A 25536-nucleotide genomic window follows, 5' to 3' on the forward strand; every position below is an offset into this window, starting at 1 on the left:
TTAAATTATTATTTATAATATAATTAATATATAATATATTATTAATTAAAACAATAAAAACTATACCGTTCTTTACGAATTTTGGCTACGAAGTAAACTTACGGTAAAAACCTACGGTTAAGGTACTTAGGGCTAGAATTAAAATAAATAAAATATATATATTTTACGGTAAACTTAAGTAAAAATTAGAGTTTATAAGGGAAAAAATATAGAAATACTATAATATTAAAAGGCTTAAAGGACTTTACTTTAAAAGGAGGGATATAGTATTCCTTTCTATACGTAATTTACGTATTAAAAGACTTAGTAAAAAGCTAAATTATAAAAAGTAGGACTATTTAAGGTTAAAAAGAAGATATCGGAAACGGTATTCGAATTAAAGCTACTTAATATAATATATCTATAGTTATATACCTTTTACATTTACTTTTAAAACTTATACTATACGTAAGTAAAGCTAATATATAAGTAATAACGAAGGATAAAAAAGAAAAGTATAATATAAAAGAGATATTAAATTTATAGTTTAATAAAAGTTAATTAAAATATTTAGCTATAAATAACTCGTAAGAACTATAGGTATACTTTAATTACCTAAATAAATAAAAAGAATTTTATTAATAATATTCGGACCGACTAAGACTTAAGTAAGTAAAAAGACCCGGCTTTAAGTTATAGCTAAATAACTATAATATAAAGCTAAAAAAACTTCGATAAAAATCGAACCTATACCTTCGACGTAGTAATCGACGTACTACGTATTATACTACGAGGTTAGTAGGTATAAAGGAATCTAGGCCTAATTAGTACCGTATACCTTTATTACTAAAAGAAAATCGAAAACGTATTATTAGGATTAATAAAAGAAAAATCGATACCTAAGTTTATAAAGTTATATCTATAAATTTAAATACCGAAAAACTTTAATAGAAATCGAACCCGCGCCTTCGACGTAGTAACTAACGTACTATATACTATATTATAAAGTTAGAAAGTATAAAGGAGATTAAGTATAAATAATACTATACGCTTTAATTACTTTACGAAAAGGAAAGCGCGTCGGCGATAATACTTTAAGTAATTAAGAAGGAAGGACTGGCTATACCCGGATCTAAAGAAAAGTTAAGCGACTATTCGAAGCCTAAAGTAAGATCCAGGAAAGAGAAATCGGGCGGGATAAGGGTGGAGGACTCCGCCGCGGAATGGCTTTAGGGATCCGGAAAGGCGGAAGCCGGAGGAGGTAAAGGAGCGTCGCTAAACGGCGAAGCAAACTATACGGTTAGCGCGGCTTCTTCCTACTTAATACGCTCTAGCTTTTCTATACTATTAAAGCTACAAGAGACGACCGTAGCTATTTGCTTAAACTATATTTATTTTTATAGGTATAAACGGTTAATCTTTTAATTTAGGATAGCGCGCTAAGATTTAACTTTTACTATCTCTATCTCTATTTAATTATATTAAGTAATAACCTTATAAAGTTATTAAATAAATAATCTACGAGCGTTATAAAGGGACTAATTATATTATATATAAGTAACGTAACGCTCGGAAATAAAAGGGAAGATTTTATAAGAAAAACTACTTTTTTTATAAAAGGAATAAGTACGTTTTATAATAATAGTAAATTATAGGACTAAAATAAATAACTCGTCGCGATTTACTATTTTTAAGTACGGAAGTTTAATACCGGGTCGCGCCTTACTTATATAATTAAATATTATAAAATATAGGGAATAAAGGAAAAAGGAAAGAACTTATAAATATTAATAAACGTAGGAAAGTAGACTAGACCAATAAGACTTTAGTTTAAAAAGGAAAGCGTTATATTACGGCTTAATATTTAGTAAAGCGCGGGGCGCACTACGGATTAATCGTTAATATATAAATAAGGACTAATTAAGATAGGATTATTAAAATCGAAGATTAATCTATAAAAATTAATTCTAAAAAAGATAGTATTAATAGAATCGAGGGTCGAGTTAATCGATTTAAAACGGTACTAGGCTTAATATAGGGACTATATATATGAAGGAACTAGTTAGTATAAATAAATAGTTCCGTAATATATAATATAAATTATAATCGTTAGTATTTAAACTATTATAATAGAGATAAGCTATTATTATATACTATTTAGCTATACTAAACTAAGATTATTTAAAAGTGCCTTTAACTAGTTTCCCTTTTAGAAGTTCTAAATAGGGGTTCGTTATATAGGTAAGTAAACTAACTAACATTTTTCCTTTTTTAGCAAATGCCTTAGCTTTTAAATATTAAAAAACAAGGCTAATATATCTAAATATATATAGGTAAGATTAAAAAGATAACCTACTTAAGAAAAAGTAATATATAATATCGCAGTTACTGCTATGCGTTATAGTTAAGCTAACGAGTAAGTTAGATAGTATAAGCGGCGCGGGACGCGCTTAGCTAATCGTTAAAATAAATAAAGGTAACTTATTAGGTAATTAGGGTGATCGGGACATAATTATTATAATTACGGACAAAGCTAATTAAAGCGTAAGCAGAGTAATTAATATATAATTACAATAATTACTAGCAGGGCTAATTAAGACGTAATTAAGTTAGCTTAGCTATAATTAGTTTAAAATCCTAAAGTCTATATATATAGAGAAACTAGATAGGTATTAAATAGTTCCGTAATATATACCTTAAATTATACTCGTTAGTATTTTTACTATTATAAATAAAATAAGCTATCGTTATATACTATTTAATTATATATTAAAATATAGCTTTTGTTTGTGGATTTAATAATATATTTAAGCTCTGTATATTATAGGGCCTTAAAGGCAATATAATAGCTTAAATCAGCAGTGTTTAGGGACTGCGGTTACCGGAGCGGAGGCTCGGCCTCCGGAAGCAATCCGAGGTCCCGGAAAGCCGAGCGCTAAGGCCGGTGCCCTATAGTAGTTAAACGGTAGCGTAACGTAGCTTGTAATGTGGCCTCTAACCTTATATTTAATTAGCGTATTTAGCGGGCGTTTAGGCCCGGGAACGGACGTTTAGACTCGGGAACGGAGTTACCCTCGAGGAGCGAGTAAAGAGCCGATAGCTTATAAAACCTCTACCTTACATCCTATTTACAGTGGTATTTTTAGTCTATAAAGTTTAATTAATATACTAGTTTACTATACTTATTAGTGCCTTACAAGCCTATATTATAGTAATTCTCTTCTATATAGTATAGGGCGCCGCCCTTATAATCTACCTTCTTTTAGTGCCACTGCAACTATTAAATGCTGCAGTCAAAGTCTTCGCTTTTAATGTACTGCGCCGATAGCTATTTAAGCCTATATTTACAGGCATTAATAGCACTTATTTTAACAAAATACTTCCGTAATTCTTTACTTTATTTATTGTTAATGTAATAAACCTTAACTAATTATAATTTAATTTTTTTTTTTAAATTAATTCTATAGTCCTACGGTCTTCGCTTTAAAAGTCCCTCTAAATACTTAGCTATAAAAGCTAGGTATTCTAATATTCTACCGTTATTACTTTTTTTTCTCGGCTTTTTTGATATTATTATAGTAAGTAAATTTATAAATTTCCGATATTTTCACTTATATTATTAACTTTACTTTCTCGGTTTTATTATTTCTATCGACAGAATATACTATTACTTTTTAGGCTACTTACCGTAGTACTGTAAAACGTATTTATTTAATACTTTATTTTATATAAACTTCTAATTCTTTATCATTAATTAAATATTTTTATAAGGCTTTTAGTCGTAAATAACTACTATTCTTTTAATTAATATTTAAATTATAATTTGTATACTATAATTGCTTTAGAATTAAATCTTTTGAAAGTTTTATATTTATAATATAGAATATAATTAAAATTATTTTCATTTTAATTATAATATTTAACAATAATATTCTTTATAGAAGAACTTATTTCTTTCTTTTCTCTTATAGTATCCTAATTTCATATACGAATTATAATGCAATTATATTTATTTTTGTATTTTCATTTATTAATATTACCACTCAAATATCTTTTTAGTATGCTATAATCTAAAAAATACTTATTTTTCTTATCTCTTTTTTATATAATAGTAACTTCGCTAATAAATATCGGGTCTTTATTCTATACTTTTATTTTATACTAATACTTTCGAAAATATTATTTATAGTTCGCTAAAAACTACCACCTCCCGCAAAGAGCCGCGAGTTATTTCTTTAATAGTTATATCGTTTAAAAGCGGCTTTTTACTCTAAATTAATTCAGTAATAGAAATTCTTTTAATTATCCCCGCTCAATTTCCTCCTATTTTCTACCCTTTATTTTTTTAATACTTTTTAATATTTATATCCGATAGCAGTTTTTCTATTTAATCGTTTACTTAAGAGCTTTTATTTAATAGTACCGTTTAACTTCCTTTCGTAAATATAACGTATAGTTTAGGCTCAAGTACTATCCTAATACTATTTTTTTAAAAAAAAAACTATATTATTATCTATATTCCTATTATGTATATTAGTTTGGGGTGTGGCTATAAATTTAAGGCTTTTTTAATTAGAAGGGTAAGAAGTGAGGCTTTCGGGGGATTTGGTAGTTCAAGGGTTATATATATAGGTAGTCTGCTTCTAATATTCTATTTAAGATAAGACATCGACTTTTATTTTTCTTCGAATTTTGCGCCCTGCACGCGTGTAAGTAATTCTAGCCCTTTAATTAAGCTAATTCGGTGCTTATTATATAGCTTGCGAGCGAACTACTATTACGTAGGTATGTTTATTTAGGGACCTGTTAAGGGTATATTTATAGCATTGTAGTTATTTTAAAATGTTTTTTTACTATTTTACTATTTAAATTTCTTTACCTTTAGCTATAGTAATTGAAAATACTTTTAATTTATTTGTAGTAGAGTTAAAGTAAATATATAAGGTATAACGAACCCCTATCTAGAATCTTTAAAAGGAATATTAGTTAAAAGTATTTTTTAATAATTTTAGTTTAGTATTAAAATAGTAAGAAAACACACAAGATAACCACAATACTATAAATGTACCTTTAATAGAGTCTCTAAATAAACATACTTGCGTAATAGTAGCTCGCTCGCAGGCCGCACTCCACATAGGACAAAGAAAAGACTTTATGGGCTCGCAGGCCATATAATAAGCACCTGATCGGCCTGATCAGAGGGCCAGAATTGCCTGCACGCGTGCAAGGCACAAAATACAAGGAAAATAAAAGTCGATGTCCTCTCTAAAATAGAATGTCCGAAGCAGACCGCTTATATACATGACCCTTGAACCCCCGAATCCTCCGAGAGCCTTACTTCCTTACTCAAACCCTTAGGCCTATAGCCGCACCCCAAACTAGTATATTTATAATTACGGTATAAGTTAGTTTTTAACAATTGTAATTTTTTTACTATTATATAAACTTTACTTAATAATATGGAACATTTTAAATATAGCGTTTTTAATATGTAAAGCTCGCTCTTTTCTTTCTTTATTTAAAAGTCCGGCTCTATGTAGCGCACTAACTATTTTTCGTGCCTATAGGTTAGATTTCTTTTAAATATATAAATAAACAAAGACGTTATTAAAATAATATATTACTATTTTATTAAAGTACTTTCGAATAGTATAGTCGGTAAAAGATTAAAACGCTACGGTTTTATCAATAAGCCTAAATAATATTACAAGATATTGAAAATCACTATAGTATATACAAACCACTATTTTTTACTTATTTCTTTCTTTAATCTATTTATAAATATATCCAGCTAATATAGTTAAATATCAACACTAGCGCCGCTTAATTAATTAACTTCATAATTTAAATAAGAAAAATAATAAGTAATTATTTTTTACCGATTTATTATTTAGCAAATAGTAATCTATATATAAGTACAAACTACCGTTTTTCTTCGGTATAAAGAATACGAAGCATTCTACTAATTATATAAGTTCCTTAATATACTTTCTTTTTAAATTCTCATTTAAGTATTTCCATAGCTTCTTATTTTACCTATAGCTATATAGTAAATCTTAAATAGGTATAGTTTAGTTTCTTTTTTTAATTTGATTTGAGAGTTTTACTGTTATTAATTTAAATTTTTCTAAATACTTAACCGTAAAAGTTAAGTACCCCCAGTACTTTATTAGTATCGATATTTTCTCGCTTTTTTATATATTTATTAACCTCCGATACTTTTATTAGTAGTATTAACCTTACTTTTTCGATTCTACTGCTTATATCGATAAAGAATATTATTTCTTTCTATATCTATAATAATAATACTTTTAAAAGCACTGATTTTATACTTTATTTTATATATTAGCTTAATTTCTCATTATTAATTAAATATTTTTAAAAAGAATTAATCGTATTTAATTACTATCTCTCTAATAGGTATTTAAATTATAATCATTATATTACTATTGCCTAAATATTATATACTGTTAAAATATAGCTTTTGTTTGTGGATTTTACAGTGTATTTGAGCCCTGTATATTACAGGGCCTTAGAGGCAATACGATGGCTTAAATCAGCAGTGTTTAGGGACTGTAGTTACCGGAGCGGAGGCTCGGCCTCTAGAAGCAATCCGAGGTCCCGGAAGGCCGAACGCTAAGGCCGGTGCTCTATAGTAGTTAACGGTAACGGTAACGTAGCCTGTAACGTGGCCCCTAACTTTATATTTAATTAGCGTATTTAGCGGGCGTTTGGGCCCGGGAAACGCGCGTTTAGGCCCGGGAACGGAGCTACCTTCGGGGAGCAAGTAAGAGGCCGATAGCCTATAAAACCTCTCTGCCTTACACCTTATTTACTGTGGTATTTTTTAGTCTATAAAGTTCAATTAATATACTGGTTCACCACACTCATTAGTGCCTCACAAGCCTATATTACAGTAATTTTCTTCTATATATTACAGGGCGCTGCCCCTATAATCCTTTTTCCTTTAGTGCCACAGTAACTGTCGAATGCTGCAGTTAAAGTCTTCTTCGCTCTCAGTATACTGCGCCGATAGCTATTTGAGCCTATATTTACAGGCCTTAATAGCACCTATTTTAATATATACTTTATAGGTTCTATATTTATAATATTAAATGTAATTAAAAAAAATTTGTTTCCGACGATAATATATAAAGGTAACGTTTCCCTATAAACGTTTTAAATCGCAAATAGTTTTTATATAATGGTTTATTTCTTGTTAAAAAATCCTGATTTTATATATACATTATAGTAAATTTTATTTTATTTCCGTGCCGTTATTTATTAATATTACCGTTAAAAGCCCCTTTACTATATTATAATTAAAAAACTTTTATCTTTTTTGTTTCTTTTCTATATAATAGCGACTTTATTAGTGTAATATAAAATCGTTATTATTTAATTTTGCTTTACACCGGTATTTTTAACAGTATAATTTATTATCCGTTAAAAGTTAATAGCCTCCATAAAAAACGCTTAGTTATTTCTTAAACGTTATTAAACTTAAAAGCGACTTTTTACTTTGGGTTAATTTATAATATAAATTCGGCTAATTATTAATATCCCTAAACCTTTTACTTTCCGTCTTATATATTTTATTAAACTTTTCTTCGATTATATTTCCGTGTTTAAACCGTATTTTTAGCTTCGGCCTCGGCTAATATATTGTAGTATCATATGGCTTTTACTTAAAAGTAAAATCTATAGTCTAGTTTTTTATAGTATATTAAGTTATAAACTCTTTTTTCCGCTGTACTGTCCTTCTAATATATTATGTATTTTAAATAGTATTTTATGTATTTAAAATATAAGCTATATAACCTAAAGACTATTCTTTAGCTTACTAAATTTTATAGTTTCTATAAAACATAATTATTTCAATTTTCCCATTTTTAAATTCTATTTAATTATAGTTTTAATAACCGGTTTAGAGCTTCTGTTTTTACCTACCTTACGTACTAGCTAGTAACTGTAAAAAGCTTTACTTTAATAGTACTTTATATATCTATATATAATATATTTATACCAAAGTATTTTCTAATACTCCGGATATTTATAGCAAAACTACGCCGTATTTCTTTTATATAATATATATTATATATATAAAATTACTTAACTTAGTTCTTAGGTAAACCCTATATTAACGACATTTCTATTCTTTTAAATTTATTTTAGTTTTAATTACGAGTTTTTCTAGTTTCTAAGTCCGCTATAATACTCTATTTTAGTATTAATAATACTTTTCTTTTAATATAATTTACCGGATAAATTTACGAAATAGCGTAAAGTTAAAGTACTTTATAGTTTCCGGAATTATATATTTACTTTTTAATACTTTACTTTAAGCCGTTTTAAGGTTTCCTTTAGCTTTCAAAACTTTATATTTTCTTTTATCGTACAGTTTAGTAAGTATTTTCCCTAAAACTAATAATTTTATTTTCACCGTAACTAATAGTTACGGTCTCTATAATCTTTATACTTTTTAATATATTTATTATAGTAAAATATTTTTTTACTTAAATTATTTAAATACTTAATATTTCTTTTTAAAATATCCTATATTCCTATAAGTAAGATACGTAAGATTATCCTTACTTTAGCCTCCGCTTTATAACTTTTATTATTATATAGTATTAACTTCTATTAAAATAAGTTCTATTGAGGCTTATAAATATAGGCTCAAATAGCTATCGGCGCAGTACACTAAGAGCGAAGAAGACTTTGACTGCAGCATTTAACAGTTGCAGTGGCACTAAAAGAAGGTAGATTATAAGGGCGGCGCCCTATACTATACAGAAGAGAATTACTATAATATAGGCTTGTGAGGCACTAATAAGTGTGGTAAACTAGTATATTAATTAAACTTTATAGACTAAAAATACCACTGTAAATAGGATATAAGGCAGAGGTTTTATAAGCTATCGGCCCTTTATTCGCTCCTCGAGGGTAACTCCGTTCCCGGGTCTAAACGTCCGTTCCCGGGCCTAAACGCCCGCTAAATACGCTAATTAAATATAAGGTTAGAGGCTACGTTACAAGCTACGTTACGCTACCGTTTAACTACTATAGGGCACCGGCTTTAGCGCTCGGCTTTCCGGGACCTCGGATTGCTTCCGGAGGCCGAGCTTCCGCTCCGGTAACTGCAGTTCCTAAACACTGCTAATTCAAGCTATTATTTTGCCTTTAAGGCCCTATAATATATAGGTCTCAAATACACTGTAAAATCTATAAATAAAAGCTATATTTTAACATTACTTAACTAAATTCGAGCGCTATTATTAATAAAATATTATTATTACGTTTTATATACCTTTATATTTTTATATTACCTTTAACTATTCAATATTAACTACTTTAGGCTATTAAAGTAAGCGTACGGCTATTAAATTAAAAACTTAATATATATATATATTAATTACGTAAGTAAGCTCGAGTTTCTCCCTACCCTCCGCGAGGCATTTTTTGCCTTTATAATAGAGAAAAATATATAGGGTAGCTTTACGGGTACTAGCCTTATACTAAACGATCTAGAGAGGGTATTTTTTAAGCTAAATATAAAGCTTTATATACTAGTACCTCTATCTTTAAGGCCGGGCATAGCACTTCCTTAGCTCTTCCAAACACTACATAACCCTCGAGAAGCTACTTTATAGTTAAAGCTTATTAAAACTTAGATATTAAACTACTAAAATAGCTCTCTAATATCTATGTTAGCTACTATAGATCGATTAGCTAAAGGTACGATGACTGTAATGTACGAGGTGGCTCTTCTCCGTATAGAGCTTTCGGCACTGCGAAAGGCCAATAAGGCATTTAGTAAAAGACGGAGAGCTAAAAAACAGGTGTGAGGCTTAAAGAGTTACTTGCCGTATAAAAGGTATAGGATTTACTGGATTAAAAGGCTGTAGGCGAGCAGGTAATCCAGGAAAATCGATATAGTAGTGGTATAGAAGGGTCTCGTACGAAGACCTAGTGCTGTAGTATATACGGCAAGCCTGGGCATAATACACGCACTTGCCAGGAGGCTGCAGAAGCATCTAATTTAGCTGTTTCTAATATAATTATACTTAATTCTTTATATTAATATAGTGTAATTAATAATGGTTTATTAAAGTATGGTGGGAAATGAGTTACTCGCTAATATAAGTCACTCGGTAATAATGTACGTTATATAAAAAAGTAAACAAAATTATTCCTCGTAAATAAAAATTAATAAAAATTTAATAAATATCTAAAAAGTAAATTGTTACGGCTTAATACCTAGTGGGGCAGAGAGCGCACCACGGACCAATCGTTAATATATAAGTAAAGACTAATTAGGATAGGATTAGTGGGATCGAGGATTGATCTAAAAGAGCTAACTCCGGAGGTAACAGTATCGATAGGATCGAGGGTCGAGTTAATCGATCTAGAACGGTGCTAGGCTTGGCGCGAGGACTATATATACGGAGGAACTAACTAGCGTAGATAGACAGTTCCGCAGTATATAATTTAAATTATATTTATAGTATTTAATATTTATATCGAGATATTTTATTATATATTATTTAGCTATACCGAACTAAGATTATTTAGAAGTACCTTTAACCGATATCCCTTTTAAAGGTTCTGGATAAAGGTTTATTATACGTTATATATTTACTTTAACTCTATTACGGATAAATTAAAAGCGTTTTTTTACTACTATAGCCGGACCTAAAAACGTTTAGATAGGAGGCGTCCCGCCTAGTTTAAGCGCCGAGGGACTTTCCGCTAGACCTATACCCTTTACCGCAAAGTAGGTTATTAAGCGTCTTAAAGAGCTCGAGGATAAGGCTTAATAGACCCGGAAGCAGATTTTCGCTATCTCGGCTACGTTTAAGTCGACTATTAAACTTCCGGTACCGGAGCGCTATAAAAGAGAAAAGGCAGAGCTTAAAGGGTTCTTAATTTAGTTTAAAACCTATTTTCGTTAATACCTAGACTAGTTTACTAACGAAGAATCGAAAGTAATTTTCGCGGCTACTAGGCTTAAAGATAAGGCTTTCGTATAATTCGAGCCTATCTTCGACGATTATTATAAGTAAAAGCCGGAGAATTAAGAAAAAATTACCGTAGAATACTTCGAGAGCTATCGTGCCTTTAAAGCTAAACTTAAAAAAATATTTAGGGAGTACGATAAAGTAAGGCGCGCGTAAGGTAGACTCTTAAGTCTACGCCAAACGCGCTCGGTAGCCGATTACGCGGCTTAATTCAAAATCGATAGCCTATATAGCGCTATTAACGATAAAAGGTTAATATAGCTTTTTTACTATAGCCTTAAAAATAAAGTAAAAGATAAGTTATATAAAAAAATAAGGCCCGATATTATCGATAAGTATATTACTATAACTATATAGATCGACGATCGGTAATTCGAGTATCGTATAAAAAAGAAAGAAGGTAACGGTAAAGGTAGCTACGGTAATAGCTATAGGGGACACTTTAACGGTAACCGCTTTAACGATAGGCGTAAACGAAGATACCTTAACACTAACTACTCTAGCACTATATACTCGGGACCGATAAACGTTAATACTATATAGCAGTAAAGGCCGTAAGGCTAAGGCTAGGGTAAAAATAACCTTAAATATTTTAATTATAGTAAAGTAAGATATTTTAAGAAGGACTATAGAGTACCTAAACGGCTCGGATAGAAAAAAAAGATTGCATTAACTACTATATCGAAAGGACCGAGGGTTATAAAAGTAATAACTATCGGGTATTAATAAAGCGGAACGGTAAGCTCCGAAAAAAACTCTAACTAATACGCCGGACAAAAAAATATAGAGTTTTAGGAAGTAAAGGAAGTACTAAAAAGGCTAAAGGCGGAGTACAAGGAAGGAGATCTCTAGATACAGGCCTTACGGAATTAAATAGTATAAATCACTACGGAAGTTACTACGGAGGTCGCTAAAAACGAAGGTCTCGCGTAAGGACCTACTAAATAAACGATATTAAAGAAATAATATAGTAAGTACGGAATTACTATCTTATAAAATATATTATAGCCTATAAAGCTTTTATATAAAAGCTAAGAAAAGTATTAAAAAGGTAGAAAGGTCGCTAGTATCGGGATCGCGAAGTTATTAAGAGATATACTAATACTTATATAATATATACCCTGTAAAAAGAATATAGTATAGCTTTATCTTAAGTATCTAGAATATTAAAAAATATTTTAGTTTTAGTATATTATATACGGATATATAAAGTACTACTAAAGTAAGTCGCTATACGGCTACTAGCCGGTACGTAAGGTAAGTAAGGAAGGTAAGCTATAGTTAGTTAAAAGGATTATAGCCCGGTAGGAAAAAGCCTAATAAGAGGACCTAAACGACTACGTTTTATAAAAGGTTTAAAACTTAATTAAACTAAAGGATAGCCTTTAAGTAATACAAATTATATTAAAGTATACGAGGTACTACGTCAAATATATAGACGGTTAGAATATAAACGATAATATACGCTTATAGAAGAAAGTAGTATTAAGATAGTACTAAAGCCTAAACTACGCTATATATCTACGAGAGAAGGTTAAGCGATATTATTAAGCCAAAACGCCTAAAATTAAATAAAAAAACCGTTATCGAGCGAGGATACGAGTAAATGCTAAAGACGGAAAATAAAAGGAAGCTAGGCGGGCATAGTTAAAAGACTTTATATTACTAATTAATCCGGAGTAGAAGGACGCTCTTAAACGATATAACCGCTTAAGAAACGACTCGCGGCCTTTCGCGGGGGCCGTTAACTTTTAACGGACCACGAACGGTATTTTCGAAAGTATCGGCGTAAGGAAAAGGTATAGGACAATAACCTAGCGCTCGTTAGCAAAGTCGCTGCTATATAAGGAAGAAATAAGAAAAATAAATGCCTTTAGATTACTATATGATAGAGGGATCTCTAGGTAGTAATATTAATAGACGGTAATATAGAAACGAACCTAATTTCGCTATAGTTTATATACTAGGCCCGTATATTATAAAAGAAAAAAAAGGAATAGATCGTTATATAAAAACTATTTCCTACGCAAAAGGTCTATAGAAAAATACTACCCCTAAACATTATAGTCGAAGGAAAAACAATATTAGTTATATTCGACATTATAAATATAAGACCCTCGAAGAATATAATCCTAAAGTAACTATAATATAAAGACTATAACCTAAATATCGATTAGAGGGATAGTAGCTACTTATAACTAAGAGAGCCTTAAAAGTATTTAACTAACGATAGAAAATTAGAAGCACGTACGGAATAGAATGTAAGATAAATACCTTTTACGGTACCACCGTAAGGAGTATAGAAAGTAATAGTATATTCTATCGATACAGGTAGTAAAATCGAAAAAGTAAGGTTAACGACGTTAATAGAGATATCGGAGGTTAATAAATACGCTTACTATAATAATATAAAAAAGGGCGAGAAAAAGGTAGTACCGGTAGAATATTAAGGATACCTAACTTTTACGGCTAAATATTTAAAAGGGCTTTTAAAGCGAGGACCGTAGAATTACGAAATTAAGTTAAAAAAAAGAGCTAAGCTATAGCTATTTAAAGTCTATTATACTAACGATAAATAAAGTAAGGAGCTACGGAAGTACTTAAATAAAAATTTAAAGAGAGGATATATTAAGGAGTCTATATCGCTAGTAGGATATCCTATATTCTTTATACCGAAAAAGGACGGTAACTTACGACTATATATAGATTATCGCTAGTTAAATAACGAGACGGTAAAAAACAACTACCCGCTACCGTTAATATCTAGATTATAAAATTAATTAGTAGGGGTATAATATTTTATATACTTAAATATACCTGTCGGGTACGCCTATATACGGATTAAAGAAAGAGATAAATAGAAGATAGCGTTTCGTATACCTTATAGTTATTTTAAGTATCTTATAATACTATTTAAACTAATTAATACGCCCGTAACGTTTTAATCTCTCGTTAACTATACGATACGGAAATACCTCGATAAAATAGTAATATACTATTTTAACGATATTCTTATTTACTTACGTACTTTAAAAAAGTATAAGTAATACGTATAAAAAATATTCGACGCGCTATACGGAGCCGGACTTTTAATTAATAAGGAAAAGAGCGAGTTCTACGTATAAAAAATAATATACTTAAGATATTTAATATCGCTAAGTAAGGTACGTATAAAACCGGGGAAAATTACGGTAGTTAAAGATTAGCCTACGCCGTAATTATAGATATACGTTAAGGAATTCTTAAAGTTTATAAATTTCTATTAGATATTTATCCGGGGTTATATAGGTATTACGAAGCTATTTAACTATTTAACTAAAAAGGATATAGAATTCCGGTGGGGGTAGAAAGAGGAGTAGGCCTTCCGGAAGCTAAAAGAGGCCATTTTAAAGGACCTAGTACTTAAATTACTAGACCCTAGTCGACTATTTAAGGTCGAGGCGGATATATTAAACTATACGATCGGTAAATAACTAGGGTAGCGAAACGATAACGGTAAGCTATACCCGGTAGCCTTCTTTTCGAAGAAACTCGAAGGAGTACGTTAAAACTACCTAATCTATAATAAGGAGCTACTTACTATTATCGAAGCGTTCGAAGAGTAAAGGCTATACTTTAGCGGTATTAAGTATAAAGTATAGGTCTATACGGATTATAAAAACCTATAGTACTTTACTACTACGAAAGTCCTTAACGTACGGTAAATACGATAATTAAAGTTTCTCTCGGAATTTAATTTCTAAATTAATTATAAAAAGGGCTCGGAGAATACTAAGGTAAACGTACTTAGCCGGCGAGCCGACTACTATAAAGATATACCTAAAGAGTTATTACTATTACTTAAGGAGGCGCCGGATAGCACTTTTAAGTATCTATTATAGCCGTAAATAAAATATTACGCAGTATATCGTAAAAAGGCTATTTTCAGTAAGTACTAAAGGAAATTAAATAATAATATTATAAAGTAATACTAGTAGGAAGAGCTAAAGCTATAGGGTATTTAGAAAGATAATTAAGGAAAACTATAATATAGAAATCGAGCGTATGTAAAGCTAGGTAATAAGATAGCACTAGTAATAGAGATTTACGTATTAAAGCTCAAAGGATATATAAGTATCGCTAAAACTATAGAAAAAATTAAGTAATACTTTAACTAACTAAGAATTAAAAATAACGTTAAAGAAGTTATTTAATTATACTATACGTACGAAAAAACGAAAGTTACGAGGTATAAGCCCTATAGATTTCTAGAACTATTACTAATAGTAAAACGGCTATAAAGTTTAATTATAATAAACTTTATTACTAAATTACTAAAGTTTAAAGATACGGTAACCGACGTTAAATACGATAGTATATTAACGGTAATCGATAGGCTTACTAAGTAAGTATATTTCTTACTTTATAAAAAGATTTAGTCGGCAAAATAATTAATAGATATAGTACTACGGTATATTATAGTAATATATATATAGCTAAAGGAATTTATTATAGACCGCGATACTAAATTCGTATCGAAGTTTTAAAGAGCGTTAATAACGAGGTTAAGGGTAATAAATAAAGCGTCTTTAGCCTATTACCCTTAGATAGACGGTTAAATAAAACGGCTTAATTAAATCGTAAAATAATATTTACGGAATTATATTAATTTTAAGTAAAACGATTAGGTTAAACTATTACTTACGGTATAATTAATATATAATATATCGCTAACCGAAACGATTAAAGCTATACCGTTCTTCGCGAATTTCGGTTATAAGGCAGACCTACAGTAAGGACCTACGGTTAAAATACTTAAAGCTAAAGTTAAAGTAAATAAAATATATATACTTTACGGTAAACTTAAATAAAAATTAAAGTTTATAAGGGAAAGGATACAGAAATACTATAATACTAAAAGGCTCGAGGGACCTCGCCTTAAAAAAAGAAATATAATATTCCTTTCTATACGTAATTTACGTACTAAAAGACTTAGTAAGAAGCTAGACTATAGAAAAGTAAAACTATTTAAAATTAAAAGGAAAATATCGGAAACAATATTCGAATTAAAGCTACCTAATACAATATGTCTACGGTTATATACCTTTTATATTTTACTTTTAAAACCCGTACTATACGCAAAAAAGGCTAATATATAGGTAATAGCGGAAAACGAAAAAGAGGAATACGATATAAAAGAAATATTAAATTTACGGTTTAATAAAAGCTAATTAAAGTATTTAGTTAACTAATTAGGATATCCGGTTATAAATAACTCGTAGAAACTATAGATATACCTTAATTACCTAAATAAGTAAAAAGAATTCCACTAACGATATCCGGACCGACTAAAACCTAAGTAAGTAAAAAAGACTCGGCCCTAGCCCATAGCTAGATACTATAAAACGGAGCCAGAACCTCGATAGGAATCGAACCTACGCCTTTAATATAATAGTCGACGTACTATATACTATACTACGAAGTTAGAAGGTATAAAAGGGACTAAATATAAGTAATATTACGCGCTTTAAGTACCTCGGAAAGTAAAAGGCGTACTACTAATAGTATTTAACGCGGCTAGGAAGGAAGGACCGGCTACGCCCGGATTTAAAGAAAAGTCAGATAACTAGTCGAAGCCTAAGGTAGGATCTAGGAAAGAGAAGTTAGGCGGGATAGAGGCGGAAAACTCCGCTAAAGAACGGCTCCGGAGATCTAAAGAAGCGAGGGCCGGAGGAGGTAAGGAAACGTCGCTAAGCGGTAAGGCAGACTATATAGCTAGCGCGGCTTCCTCCTACTTAATATACTTTAGCTCTTCCATACTATTAAGGCTACGGGAAACGGCCGTAACTATTTGCTTAAACTATATTCGTTTCTATAAGTATAAACGGTTAATTTTCTAATCTAAAGTAGCGTACTAGGATTTAGCCTTTACTATCTCCGTCTTTATCTAATTATATTAAGTAATAATTTTACGGAGTTATTAAACGGATAATCCACGAGCGTTATAAAAGGACTAATTATACTATATATAGGCAGCGTAACGCTCGGAAACGGAGGGAGAAATCTTATAAGAGAAACTACGTTTCTTATAAAAGGAATAAGCACGCTTTATAATAATAGTAAATCGTAATATTAAAGTAAGTAACTCGTCGCGATCCGCTATTTTCGGGTACGGAGGTCTAGTACCGGGTCGCGCCTTACTTATACGGTTAAATATTATAAAGTATAGGGAAATAAGGGAAAAAGGAAAGAACTTATAAGTATTAATAGACGTAGGAGAGTAGGCTAGGCCGACGGGACTTCGGCCTAGGAGGGGGAGCGTCGTATTACGGCTTAACACCTAGTAGGGCGGAAAGCGTACTACGGACTAATCGTTAATATATAAGTAAAGACTAATTAAAATAAGATTAGTAGGATCGAGGATCGATCTAAAAGAACCAACTCCGGAGGTAATAATATCGATAGGATCGAAGGTCGAGTTAATCGATCCAGAACGGTACTAGGCTTGGCGCGAGGACTATATATACGGAGGAACTAGCTAGCGTAGATAAATAGTTCCGTAATATATAATTTAAGTTATATTTATAGTATCTAATATTTACATCGAGATATTTTATTATGCATTATTTAGCTGCACCGAACCAGGATTATTTAGAAGTACCTTTAACCGATATCCCTTTTAGAGGTTCTGGATAGGGGTTCGTTACATAAATACAGAGCCCAAATTTAAAAACAGTACTTTTATTTATTTATTAATAATCTAAAAAGACTATTTAATATTCTTTATTAATACTCTAAAGACTAGATAATATAAAGATAAGGTATTATATAAGTAAATGTAAAGCTTTCACGTTTTTTATATATTAATTAAATACTATATTATTTCTTTAAAATTTACTTTATTTTCTAATTATTCTTATTAATTATTACAATTTAATTGGTATTTTTTATTAGTTCAAAGAAATTTTATTAGCTATATTATAAAGTAAATTATTAAGTTAAATAAAGATAATTATGAAATTATGTCTTAATTTCATGATTTTAAATTATTACTTTTATAAAATCTTTTTCATTATTATTAAATGAAGGTTATATGGATTAGGATTATTGCAACTAATTCCTTAAATAACTATACTTCCTTTTAGAATATTTTGATAATACCTTGCCTGGAGACAAAAACCAATCGATGAGCTATATTGCCGCGATGTTGAAGTAAGTAAAATAAATAACATACGACCTCCTAATCTACGACTGCGATCAAATCTTCCGGGCATGGCTTCTATCGAGTGATTACTGACCTCGGAAAATAAGTCTTGGGCTTATTTGGTGTTCTTTGTGGCAAAGGACAGTATCTAGTTCTTGTAATGTATTTACTGCACGGTATGGTTCCTACGGTGAGTTCCTACAAGTCCCGACAGTTTCAAAATGCTTCCAGCATCAGGTAGGCTCCGGTTTCCCAGAATGTCGGGGAGCCTATAAGGAGCTTGTTCTTAGGCCCCTGGCATTGAACCACTAACCCCGCAACGTGACACTACAGACAGAACGGTGGTCAAAAAGCATGCACGCTGAGAGATTCCTTCAAGAGTACATGCCAGGTGCAACATCATTAACAAGACACTGCCCCAAATCCTTCGTCTGGCCCGTCTGGCTGTCTGCGTTCAGTATCTGCCCAAAACCTACAGGTTACACCGTGACACCTGACCTGATGCGCGAGCCATCATACATATCCTTCCATCTGCAACGCTTCATTCCATAAAAGACTCGTGTTCCACGACAGATGTGTGGAGTATCCCTATGCCGCTTGACATCAGTCAGAGCATTCTGTCCCTTGTTGCCTGTCCGCCAAAGCCGGCCTTCACACGTCACATGCTCCCAGAAACCACCCGTTGGGCACCGAGCCCTTCATAGCTGTACCGACACCTGTCCAGGTCACACAGCCCTAGGCCACGGGTTCATCTGCACCTTGGACAGCAACACCCGCATATTTTCTCTTGGTAGTTTCCTGCATTGGGCGTCTCTCACCTCCTGGTAAAAGCACCACCCAAATTTGATGCGGCATTTTTGTTAGTGGGTGAGAACGGCATGACCAAGTTAGAGACTTGGCATGTTTGGGCGTGACCAGCCGCAAAAGTTGGACCGTGTAACCTTCCTCTCCTACCAGGTATTGATTCTAAAACATTAAGAAAACCAGTCAAAAGCATTGCTCGGTTTCTATCTCGTCAAGGAAGCGGGCACTTTTGGGTAGTCTAAGTGGACTCGAGTGGGCTACCACCTTGGAGAAAGTAGTGCCTCGTGATTGGCGTGGCTTATGATAGCACTCTTGCTAGACTTGGTTTTTGGGTTCTGTTTGCCTGGTCCCCGATGAAAAGCCACTGAGAACATGAATCAAACAACCCCGTAATCGAGCCTCATCACTATGAAACAGGTAACTGGTACTTTGCTACCTAAGCAGCTTCATAGCCGTCTAAATCCTGATGGCACTGTGAGGTAGGCCTGGTTCTCTCATTGTGCAGCCACGTATGGGCCAAGAATATGTTCCTGGTTAGAACCATAGGCATATCACACGGCGAAGCAATATCGATACGCGCATGAACCATGAGTGTCCATTCGGCATACATAACTTCTAACCAGCTATAATGTCTTAACATGCATGATGATGATCACTACCGCAGCGAAGCCACAAAGCGCGACTTGGGCGAACGCAATTCCTATACCTTACTAGATACTCGGCTACTGTGAGGCCCAACCCAACGGAATCGATCCATGGTGCTGATTTCGGATTGCCCGAACCATCCAGCCTGACCCAACCCTCTCAATTTGTGCACAAACAACGTTTACGGGGTAGAGGTATACTGGTGATGTTTGAAGCGCACCGGAGCCTGGCACATGGTCTCAACCGGCGGAGGTAGGTTGACCATTCACTGCAGTTTTACTTTCATCCAAATAACCAAGGTAGACAGGTTCTGAACTTGCCAAAATTGTGTGTCACTCTTGGGCCCAAACATTATGCTTCTTCGCTGGAAAAAGGTGAAAACATAGATAGAGTTGGGCATCCGTTTAAAAGATTTTGATGTTGGTCATCTGCATATAGATGATGGCAGCAAGGCCCACTTTCATGGGCAGCTGAATAGAAATATAACTTGGGTATGTCTAGAATAATCTGTTAGTTATGATAGATATCGCTGCACAGTCCTGACAAGCCAGGAACGGTTCCATCTTACGCTTGAGCCCGAAAGTGTCTGCCTGCAGGAAACAATAACGACCTTGCCTGCCGCCGGGTCAGGTATTCTGCCCTTGCCGGTTCGACACTACACGATCAGCCACTGGCTACATTCCGATTACTACCTACCTGGTACATTACTTACCTACTCAATCACTGTTTGCTCTGGTCTAAAACATGAGTCTGTTCATTGTAAGATCATTCGCCGCATTTTTCTAGGAAGCTTTTAAACTGACAGAGTTTCTACCTAGGGCAGCAAATCTGCTTCTTCTCGTCAGGGTAGTTATATTTACCGTGATAAGCACCCTTCCTTCAGCCATGGCTCCCGCAACAAGTATCGCGGTCGCGACCCCAAGGTCTCTGGTGCCACCCTAGTTGAAAATGAAGCTGGAGATCGACCTCTCACTGGCACCTCATTCTTATTTGTGGTCAACGAACTCAACAACAACTATGAGGCTCAGGCTCACGGAAGCGAGCCACTTCGGGATCAGTGGTTGAACTTCATGCCCCCTGAACGCGCGGATGAGTACTTGGACGAATGGCCGGGAATGGTATTCCGGTATCTGCAGGAACCGCAAGGCGGCGTCATCACTCCGGCTGATGAGTATCGGTGGTGAGTTACCGAAACGAGAAACAAACAGAAAAGAAGTTTGCTGACGCAGCCACGGTATCAAAACAACAGGTACCGCCCTGGCCGAGGACACGAAGGTCATATCGTTCGAGTCGATACGGCAGGCAACATCACCGGCCACCCCGTTATTTGCCGTCAAGCGACCATTTTCTCCTGTAGCAACCACCTACCCGTGATTGTTGGGCCTGGTGACGCATCTCTTGGTAACTCGAGAGTTGTACGCCATGTCCTGGACAGCGACAACATGTTTTACTGGAGCCTCCTGCACATTAGCCGCTGGGATGATGGCTCCAACATCAGTTATGTCAACTCCGAGGGGCGAGGTGTGCCTTCTGTCGTCGGTAGAAACCCTTCTTGGATTCCCTCGCTCGTTCCTCAGGTGTACTCGAATCCAAATGCAAACCTGGTGTCAGGTGGGCTGTCTGGTGATTTGTCCGTCTTGATTGGGCTTATGGCTTTCCACAGCAGGGTAGGAAGGGCGAGTGACGTGTTCATCTCGCAAAAATGGCATCACAATCGGTGGATTGGAAGTCAGCACGCACCGACACATGGTAAGTTCATCGCTCTATGTGCCTCCACCCCCAGCATGAAGAGTGTTTCTGAACGTCTGGCTAACGGCACAAATAGTGCCAAGAACCCAAGAGGAAAATCCGCGCGGCTTTTTTGTCCAAGTGTGTCTGGACAATCTGGTAAGGGGACTGGAGGACAGTGATGAGAACAACATCCGGGCTGAGGACTGCTTGCAGCATGTTTTGGCACTGGAATGGCACAGTGTTCTTGTCAGAGAGAACTGACCAAACTCAAACTAGGTACTTTCGGGTAGCTTTGCACCATTTATTCGAGCCTTATTTCATGACTCCGAGTAGAGGGCTGAGCACCGGGTACTTAGCAATTCAATATATATGGCGGTACTGGGGAATACACACATATTTTCTCTTGCATACCGAAGTCCCCAGCCGCATCTTGATGTCCCAGATAACCAAGCCGTTATCACAATTACCTCCCCAACAGCGGGTTGGCGATGTGCCAAGTGGGATAAGCTCTTTGCATATTTCACAGCTTGGATCTCCTTGTTTGGGCTGACTTATCATTGCCACACTTTGCCAGGCGACAAGACTATTGATTCCGAGCTTTCCACCACCCTCTACATGGTTGGCTAACGTCAAGGAGGCGTTGGGTCGGTGAGTAAACACCCTTTCGGACTCGCTCACCAACATCCCGCCAAGTTCCGAGAATAAGCTATGTGATTTGTTTCCACTCCTACAAAATATTTGGTTGGTGGCTCATATTGGCATCCTACCTACTATCTGTAGTTGGAGCTCGGAAATCCTTTCGTTTCTCCAAGCGCCTACATTGAAAACCACCATCCGAACATCAAGAAGCCCAGAGTGTGATATGGATACCATCTACCTGTGTCCAGTAAGCCTGAATGCTGGCGGCACTGCACTGAAAATAGCATGGGTGCCATGATGCTTACCTGACATGTAGCTCTTTCAATCTAGTGGGATATCAGATGTTTTCTCGGCAGCGGAGAGCTTTGTCTACAAATCTGATGGAGACAAACATCGAACCGTCGCGTTGGGCCTGGGTATATTCACCTGTGCTTATTTTTGTGTCTGGTGACTTTGGCCGAAACAGCTTCCAGAATCTTCCCTAGACAGGAATGGCAGGCGATGTCAGAGTTCCAAAACAGGTCGACAAATTCACACACCCAGGCAACATAGCACTAATGCATCCTGCTCAGCTCACATGGTTGCATTGGGGGCCCAAACAAGAGTGTGTGTGGAGGCCCATCTGCGTCTCTGTTTCGCTACCAGCAATGGGTATTGGGATAAGGAATATCTTGATAGGTAGATCGCCAGCCTCAAACCAGCCACAACAGTACCAACAGGTCCTTCAATGCATGACAGAAGTAGGTAGTGAGAAAGAGTTGCGACTGAATGTTTTGCTGGACCGAGCTTCAGCTCAACAACATCGGGCTTTGAGAACGCGGCAAAATAATCAAAAAAAAAAATCATACAGAGTGTAGGCTACGTACCTGGGTACCCGATCAAATCTGCGCTTCAAATTCAAATACAGATGATGGAGGGGTGAGACGGATGACGTTATGACAATGCTTGGGAAGAAGAGTAAGCAGCCTGGCATTCGACTCCTCTATGGCTTCTCCGGGTGGCGGTGTGGTAATTACGTCTCTCATTGCCGTTGCAGATAACGATCAGACCAATAGTCTGCAGGGCGAACACTTCAAGGTCATGTTCAACTAGATCACGAGCCAGTTGCAAGAATCTGCCTGGATCCTGGCATTCCAGTCTCGAGAGACCCATGTATCTTGACAAATAGCAGTTTTTCAATCACGTCTGACTTGCATGCTCTCCGATTAAGTGATGTGCTGAGTAAAATGACAAAATCCAAAGTACCGAGCGGACCGATTCCCTTTTGCGATCAGGTACCCGACCCGTAGCTTGCAAGCAGCTGCGATGTGTCAGGTACCGAACAATCAGGTGTCATTGGCTTCATGTCACGCTGTTCTCTCTTGCTAGGCTACCCACTGAGCATGAATAGGGAGCCAGAGAATGGTGGCTAGCCCTCAATTAACCAGTTTGAGCGTAGAAACGAAATCTTACTTGCATGATCTCAGGTCAGGAACGAGAGAGCTTAAGGAGTCAAGAGCAAACGTGAACTTTCATGGAGTGTGGCGTGTGGCAGTGCAATAAATTTTACCTATTTGCTTAGCATCATTCCTAGAACCTTTTTTTTTGTCCATAACGCGGCGTCGAAAAAGATGGTGTGCCTTCTTTTGCCATATATCCAGGCAGGTGTGTCTGTGCCTGGTCTTCCGGATGTGTACTAATCCCTCAGCAAGCCCAGAAGATTTTGAGTTGCGATTGAGTCCAGGGGCCTCCCATCTTCATCTCTCTTCCAAGTGCCTACCTCAGTAGGTACCTTGGTCAAAGTCAGGTTCACGATGGCACCCACCATCGAAGAACTATATCCCGAGTACACTCTTACTTCTTCAATCGACAAACTACGTTCCGAGCACTATGCTCACCTTGATAAGAAGAACCATGTTTATCTTGACTATACCGGATCAAGCCTTGCTTCTGCTTTCCAGCTGACCCACTCTTCAGTTCGACTTTCATCCACGCTTTATGGCAATCCTCACAGCATCAACCCCTCCAGCCAAGCATCCACCAATGCCATCATAGCTACGCGGCTCAAAGTCTTGCAGCACCTGAATACGGATGCGGAAGAGTATGAGGTCATCTTCACAGCCAACGCCACAGAGGCCGCAAAACTTGTTGGAGAATCGTACGCATTCACTAAGGGAACGAAGTTAGTGTTGACGGCGGATAATCATAATTCCATCAACGGACTTAGGGAGTTTGCAGGAAGGAAGGGAAGCAGTACCGTTTACATACCCTTCTCATCTCCCGACATGAGAATCAATGACGAGGATTTTATCAAGGCTCTTTCGGCGGCACGACCGGGGCGGAAAGCTACTCTGAGTACTGGAATCAACCGGTTCGCCAAATCACTTCTGGGGTGCCAGCCTTGGAGAAGAAAAACAGGTGACGATGCCGGCCGCGAGGATGGATTGAGGCGCTGTTCCACATCAGATACCAATCCAAACCAGGATGCTTCTTGTGACAACCCTGCCCTTTACAGGGCCTTTCTCCGGCCCTCTTGCCAATCGTCACTAGTACCTCCACAAAGTGCCAGCACCGCACCGGCAAGACCAGCGGAAAAAACGACGCGCCATGGACTCTTTGCTTACCCAGCCCAAAGCAACTTTACCGGCGTCCGTCATCCATTGGCGTGGGTCACCTACGCCCAACGCCAAGGGTATGATGTGCTGCTCGACGCAGCCGCCTACCTGCCTACCACTAGGCTCGACATGTCTATTACCAAGCCCGAGTTTCTCATTATCAGTTGGTACAAACTCTTCGGGTTCCCTACCGGTGTGGGCTGTCTGGTTGTGAAAAAGGAAGCCCTGTCCAGGCTCGTAAGGCCCTGGTTCTCTGGGGGCACCATTCAAGCTGTCACGGTGGGGGTCCCTTGGCATCTGAAGGCGAGGGGGGCTGAGGGATTCGAAGATGGGACAGTGAATTTCCTGGGCATTCCTGAGGTGATGTTTGGCCTGGAGTGGATCAATGCAGTTGGCCTGCAGGTTATTGGGCTGCGAGTCAGGTGCTTGACTGGCTGGTTCTTGAAGAGGTTGGCCGCCTTGAGACACTCGGACAGGACACCAATGGCTAGAATATACGGACCAGAAAATATGGACATGCGAGGAGGCACCGTTGCTTTTAATCTGCTGGACTCTGGCGGTAAGGTTGTAGACGAGCGATTAGTCGGGCAAGAGTCGGCAGCGGCCGGAATTTCACTCAGGACAGGGTGTTTTTGTAACCCTGGGGCCGGGGAGGCTGCCATGGGCTTGACTGTGGCTTCTCTGCGTAGGCTGGCCACGGCTACAGCGCAGATGAGAGGGATGGATGACTTTGTCGAGGTTCTTGGCTTGCCATCAGCTGGAGCTATCCGCGTCTCATTCGGGATCGCTTCCACTTCTACCGACGTTGATAGGTTTTTCGAGTTTGTGGAAAAGACATACCGGGATCGAGTGACAACCTCTGAGGGTCTTTTCCCGAGAGAGTCCTGCTAGTCACGGCCTTACCATGGTGTAGTACCTTACTGTAACTTGAAGAGAAACT

General features: G+C 35.8%; 2 protein-coding genes and 1 non-coding gene across 3 annotated transcripts; all 3 read left to right on the plus strand.

Moving 5' to 3' along the window:
• Positions 1-16393: 16393 nt before the first annotated feature.
• Positions 16394-16464, plus strand: QC763_0046440. Its single transcript has one exon. It is a non-coding gene; the product is annotated as a tRNA-Asn (tRNA).
• A 3367-nt stretch (positions 16465-19831) lies between these two features.
• On the plus strand, positions 19832-21771 carry QC763_001180 (uncharacterized protein). Its single transcript, XM_062905234.1, has 5 exons — positions 19832-19884; positions 19940-20391; positions 20451-20812; positions 20882-21381; positions 21458-21771. Exons 2-5 carry the CDS (start codon positions 20377-20379, stop codon positions 21622-21624), a joined length of 1044 nt encoding a protein of 347 aa, XP_062767746.1. The 5' UTR covers positions 19832-19884; positions 19940-20376; the 3' UTR covers positions 21625-21771.
• Positions 21772-23795: 2024 nt separating this feature from the next.
• On the plus strand, positions 23796-25487 carry QC763_001190 (uncharacterized protein; the record flags this gene model as incomplete). The annotated part of the gene is made up of 1 exon (XM_062905235.1): positions 23796-25487. One exon carries the CDS (start codon positions 23796-23798, stop codon positions 25485-25487), a length of 1692 nt encoding a protein of 563 aa, XP_062767747.1.
• Positions 25488-25536: the final 49 nt, after the last annotated feature.

Source organism: Podospora pseudopauciseta (assembly GCF_035222475.1).
Source record: "Podospora pseudopauciseta strain CBS 411.78 chromosome 2 map unlocalized CBS411.78m_2.2, whole genome shotgun sequence".
In the NCBI taxonomy this organism is placed as follows: Eukaryota; Fungi; Ascomycota; class Sordariomycetes; order Sordariales; family Podosporaceae; genus Podospora; species Podospora pseudopauciseta.

Coding starts and splice junctions, on each gene's coding strand:
- QC763_001180 (XM_062905234.1), top strand. Junction 20,813..20,881: donor CCGGCTGATGAGTATCGGTG/GTGAGTTACCGA, acceptor TCAAAACAACAG/GTACCGCCCTGGCCGAGGAC. Junction 21,382..21,457: donor TCAGCACGCACCGACACATG/GTAAGTTCATCG, acceptor CGGCACAAATAG/TGCCAAGAACCCAAGAGGAA.